Source organism: Rhizophagus irregularis, chromosome 24 (genome assembly GCF_026210795.1).
Source record: "Rhizophagus irregularis chromosome 24, complete sequence".
In the NCBI taxonomy this organism is placed as follows: Eukaryota; Fungi; Glomeromycota; class Glomeromycetes; order Glomerales; family Glomeraceae; genus Rhizophagus; species Rhizophagus irregularis.
Window position 1 is genome coordinate 1533581 of NC_089452.1, and position 6000 is coordinate 1539580.

At 25.4% G+C, this 6000-nt stretch overlaps 1 protein-coding gene across 1 annotated transcript; it reads right to left on the reverse strand.

Moving 5' to 3' along the window:
* Nucleotides 1-4016: 4016 nt before the first annotated feature.
* Nucleotides 4017-6000, reverse strand: OCT59_016040 (uncharacterized protein; the record flags this gene model as incomplete). The annotated part of the gene is made up of 4 exons (XM_066132211.1): nucleotides 4017-4783; nucleotides 4856-5519; nucleotides 5691-5863; nucleotides 5931-6000. The coding sequence occupies 4 exons, from the start codon at nucleotides 5998-6000 to the stop codon at nucleotides 4017-4019; spliced, it is 1674 nt and encodes a 557-aa protein (XP_066003221.1).

Consider the following 6000-nt stretch of genomic DNA (forward strand, 5'->3'; position numbering starts at 1 on the left):
AAATGGATTATTCCAAAAAAAATCAAACATTTAAAAAATAATAAATCATTTCAAGAAAAATAAATAATTATTAGTCATGTCAAATTCAGATAAATAAAGATTTTAATTATATATTTTTACAGTTTCAGATAATTTATGGGATTAAATGTGCAATAAATGAAGTGTAAATCAATAAATTTTATGTTCATATGGGACCATCATTTTATTTTCATAACAAGAATTCTATGATTTACTGTAATTCTTTTGTTGTACAGTACATCAGTATGGGCGACATAAATAACATAAATAATGAGAGTAAGAAGATTATAATTTCTATATTTAATATGGTACATGTAAGACACATCAAAGGAGAAGTTTGGTGTTATCTGCTCGATCACTAAAGCTAGTTAAAAAAAGGCAAATTTTTAGTTCTAATTCACGCAAAGATTTTCTCAAAAAAGCTATGATACATTTTTGGCAAATTCTAATTATTAATAACACTATAGTTGAACATCTGATGAACTTATAATGCCATTGTAAATGTAAATGGTCCAACAGTTGTAAATATTAAATTACAGATTAAAAAGAGCTACCGTATTTGCCCAAAAATAAGCAATCACCAAAAATAAGCAACATGGCCCGCATTAGAACAAATTTTAACCCACATTATCAAAACTTGGCCGGCATTATGTGCAAAAACTTGTTGCTTATTTTCGGGCAAATACGGTATTTGATTTTTTCATCAAATAGATTTTAGTTTGTTTTTTTTCTCACTAGCTTCAATAATACTTTTTTTTTGACTTCTACTTTGTTTTGTAGAACAGATATCACTAAATAATTATTATTAGTCCGGAGCGTAGCGAAGGACTCTTTATGTTCTATCCATGGTGGTACAAAATATCCCGTTGTCCGTCCGCTTGTTCTTTGAGTCGACGTTTAATTGGTTCTTATATCACACGAAATTATCTCGATCGGTTAATTGAGCATGTGATTATCTACCTATATACTGATAAGCTCCGGACTACGTAACGGTTTACCGTTTCCCTAGTATTACAAAATTTTTATAAACTTTTATATAAATATAAATTACATGTAGGTGGTACAAGTTTGACAATGTAATTTAAAAGAGTATGAATAGATTAATATAGAGTACATTGAAAGTATTTACAAAAGCGAAGTAGATCAGATTCTGTTACCATAGTAAACTATGCTTCAATCATATTAGCGGAATGAAGGGATTTTTATTTATCAGTTTTGAAAAATGGTTTACTAAAGGTATCACGTATGAGAAGTTCACTATTAGTATTATAAATTATTACAAAATGTAAATTTGCTTTTGGTGAAAACTTATTTTTGTTATTTTATTTTCCAAAAAGAAAATTCTTCGAAAAATCATTATGTAAATAAAGTGTTGTAACACTACAGCATTTTGACTTCAAAAGTAGTAATAGGCAATCATTTTTTAATGACTTAATCATGTGGTTGTCAAATGAGTCAGACTGACAAAAGTTATACTACATTGCTATGTTTGGCAAATTGTCAGCCTTGTTAAGTTATAAAAATTCTATGTCAAATGGATAATATTGACAAAAGTTGAGTCATTTGCTAAATATATACAAATTAAAATTGATTTCCTAAGCTATATATGTCTAATTTTTTGACTGTCATATTGATATAATGTCATTCAAAAATTATATCATGCCATATTTGGCAAAATAATACAATTTTGTCATAATATGACAAGGTATAGATTCAGTTATATATTTCATGTATTAATTTTTATCACTTTTACTATCTCAATGCATCAACCTGAGTCATACTATTTACATTAGATTTTTTATTATTTAAGACCTCCCATTTGTGATAAAATTTTTGATTTTTAGAAAATTGATTTTAAGATTTTACCAACCAGATTTCACCGACTTTATTAATTAACAAGATTAGTATAATTATTATTATTAATAATTATCTTAGTTTAATAATAATTATCTTAGTTTTAAGTGAAGAAAAAGATTTCTTGAACAACAAGGTGTGTATTATTTTTTATTTTGCAATGATAGGATAACCCCTAAGTTGATGCGTTGGCTTAAGGGAATTACTGAATTTGACAACCTTGGTAACCACCCCAAGCTCTCGGTTCAGGTGTCCTAACTTTGTAGTTGATAAAAGTCTGCTTATTCTGGAGGAGGAATTTGCTATGTACCTTCTTTTATTACTAAATAAAAATTTTTGCACACTACTAATAATCTCTTTATTATAACAGTTAAATATAGAACATTCATATTATGCAAGAACATTACAAATATACTGGAAAAGAATTATTAAGAAATATAAAAAGGAAAAAGAAAAAAGTTTATTGTTCATTCCTGCTAAGAATCTTTCAATTTCTGCCAAAGATTATTCTATATAAAAGATTATTATATTTCTAGATTATTCTATTCTATTAAAGATTAATACTATTTCTAATAAAGATTATTCTATTGATTATTCTATAATAATGATTGTTCTATTTCTAATAAAGATTATTTCTAATAAAAATTATTCTATTTCTAATAAAGATTATTCTATTTCTAATAATGATTATTCTATAATAATGATTGTTCTATTTCTAAGACCCGGCAAAAGTAATGGTGGTCAGTTTTTTTAATATAGCACATAAATTTTATAATGAAGCTATGAAATCTTTTTTATTTTTGAGAAGAATCATCAAAAATACATATATTTTATTATTGTGATAAATATTTGGTTTGACCTCTATTTGCATCAACACATACTTCAATTTGATTTTGTGTGACCATTATTTTTGCTGGGGACTGTATTCTATTTCAAAGATTATTCTATTTCTAATAAAGATTATTCCATTTTTTCCAATTCTGCTAAAGATTCCATTTATACTAAAAATCTTTTTCTATTTCTGCTGATGATCTACTAAATACTAATGATCATTCCACTTATTTATAATTAAATTATGAAAAAGAAGATTATTTGTGTCCCATTTGCAGGCCTCTAGTCTATATTAATAATTATTATAATAATAAAGTTTTGGAAAATTAGCAATATTATATAACTTAATGTAAAATAAAAAGTGTTCAATTAGCATTAGGTCTGGCTAATTTTACTAATCCTATAAAAAATTTTATCCATTATTTCCGTAAAAATTCCATAAAATGAGCATTTCATGGATCCATTCACGGAAAATGTAAATAAATTGATAAATTTTGTGATGTAAGGTTATTAATTTCAGAAATATGATGGAATATAAAAAATGGATAACTTTATTTTTTACAGGGTGACAATCATTTTTCTGACAGGATCATTTTAGCAACAGCAATTTCACCAACAGTTTTGAAATCCTAATCCACTCATCCTAACCTTATCCTAATCCTAACCCCTAATTCCTTATCTAACCCTAACCCTTTAATCCTAAATTTCCTTGTCAGTAAGATGATTGTTAGTGAAATTGTCAATTTGAAATAGTGATGAAATGATTGTCAGTGAAATAAGTTAGACTCCAAAACATTAATATTAACTAAATATTTTTATGTTTTGCATTAAGCTGTTATACTTAATTTTTACTGGATGATATTTCATTACTTAAATTATTTGATCACTCCATACAAATAAAAATGAAAATTTAGCTAAATCACAGCAATACTAACCCTAATCTGAATTTTGTATTAATTTAATGCTAAATTTAATTGCTTATTTAAAATTATTAAAATACCTATTTTACCCAATTTAAATTACTAGTTATTAAGATGTCCTATTTAATTAATTTTTGGACTATTTAAAGTTTACTGTAAATTAAAAATTTGCATGGAAATTTATGGTCAGATTATTATTGGACCAGAAGAAGTCCTAAATTATGAGATTCGTGTAAATACAATTGAGTATCATGACAACCATCTTTGATCCCAAAAGATAACCACAAAGAAAAGTTTACCAGACCTAATTTAAATAGAAAGATGTATTCTGAAGATATTGATAATACTTTAAAAATTAGCTATAAAATTTATTATATGCTAGAAAAAAATATTTTAAACCCTATCATATGAATAATTAGATATTATTTCTTCTACAGATCTCCATAAAACACGATGAAAGCCAACTACCAAGATAACAAATCCTTTTAATTTATTAGGAGTTGATTTAGTTATTTTAATCCGTTCATCAAATATTCCTGAACTAGAATAATTAATTGTTTTTCCATTTGAAATGACATTCATATATGATTTCAATTGATTAACCCCATTGTCTAATACTTCTCCTATAGTTGTTTGTTTGGTTTCTCCATATTCTTTTGACCAATATGAATATAATCTTTTTAACAAAACCTTTTCATTTTCTTTTTCAATAATTTTATCTAGATTTTCCAGATCATTTGCATTAAATTTATTTTTATAATTTTTAATTAATTTAATTAAATTAACTAATGAAATGTATTTTAATTCCAAACATATATTGTTATCTCCTATTCCTTTTAAAACAAAAATATCAGAATATCCAAAACGACCAAAACCTTTTAATTTTGTACCATCCATTACTAGTGAAAGTTCAGGGATACAATATTTCAATGGTAAAAGGCTTTCAACAATTGCCTGAAGAACAGCCTCATCTGCAGAAAATAATGACATTTTTGATCTTGTTGACAGAAATGTTTTTAAAAGTTCTATAAAAGGTATAACATTACCTGCAACAAGATTTTCATATGCTGAAGCTATAAGGAGGGCATCATTTACAACTTGTCTATATACTAATTTGTCTTTGTTTTGTTCTAAAATTCGAATTTGTTTTGTTACAAGTTCTAATAAATTGTCATAAATAAAAAGTTAATAATATAAATGCAACAAAAAAGTAATGAAAATATATAACTTACCAGAAGACAAATCATCATCACTAGTATCTCGTATTCTTTTTAATTTTTCTTTTTGTTTAACTTGAAAAATTATTTTTTCAGTCCATATTTTATTAAAAGCTGATTCCAATTCTTCTCCTAAACAATACATTTCACTTCCAATATCATTATATGTATAACAATTGCGAAATATAAGACGAATATCATTTTCAAATTCTTTTGTACTTGTATATTGGTCATTTTCTAATTTTGAATTTATTGTAAATAAATCCATTTGATTTTTTATAAACTTATTTGAAACTTCCTTTTCATCATATTTATAGAATGGATGAATATTAGATTGTTCATCAAGATTCTGAAGAATATCATAACAAAAGTTATTAAGCTTAATATTTTTATAAGAAATTTCATCAGAATGATTTTTGGCTTCAATGGTATAATTATTAGCAGAAATAGAATAATCTTTAGCAGGAACAGAATGATTTTTTGCTTCAATGTTATCTTTGGCAGAAATAGAATAATCATTATTAGAAATAAAATAATTATCAGTAGGAATGGAATGAGGAATCTCAATTATCTTTTTAGCAGTAGGTACCAGATTTTCTTTTTCTTTTTTATATTCATTAATAATTCCTTTCCAATATATATGCAATGTTTTTGCATAACGTAAATGTTCTGAATTTACCTATTACAAGAAAGTGATTATTAGTTGTATGTAAAATTTTATTAATTACAAAGTTAGAACACCTGAACTGAGAGCTTTAGGTGGTTACCAATGTTGTCAAATCCAGTAATTTCACATCTCAAAGCAATTATCAATTTGGGGTTATTCTTACTTTGCAAATAAAAAACACACCTTATTTTTTAAATCCGGGATATCCTTTCCTTCATCCAAAAAGTGAGCAGTCCAAATATGGTCAAGTTCATCCCAGCTGTCTGAAAAAACTAAAGTACTAATTATATCACGATAACTTTTTAAAAATCCACAATATGATATTTTCTTATTTTTTGTTATATAAGAGATAAGAACTAGAAAGATTAAAGTTAATTAATTAGATATTAATAATACTAATCAAAATAAATTCCTAAAACTTACTATTTTGACCAGGATAGCTTTCAGATGTACTTATATTCTCAATATTAGAATAGCTCTCAGATGTATTCAT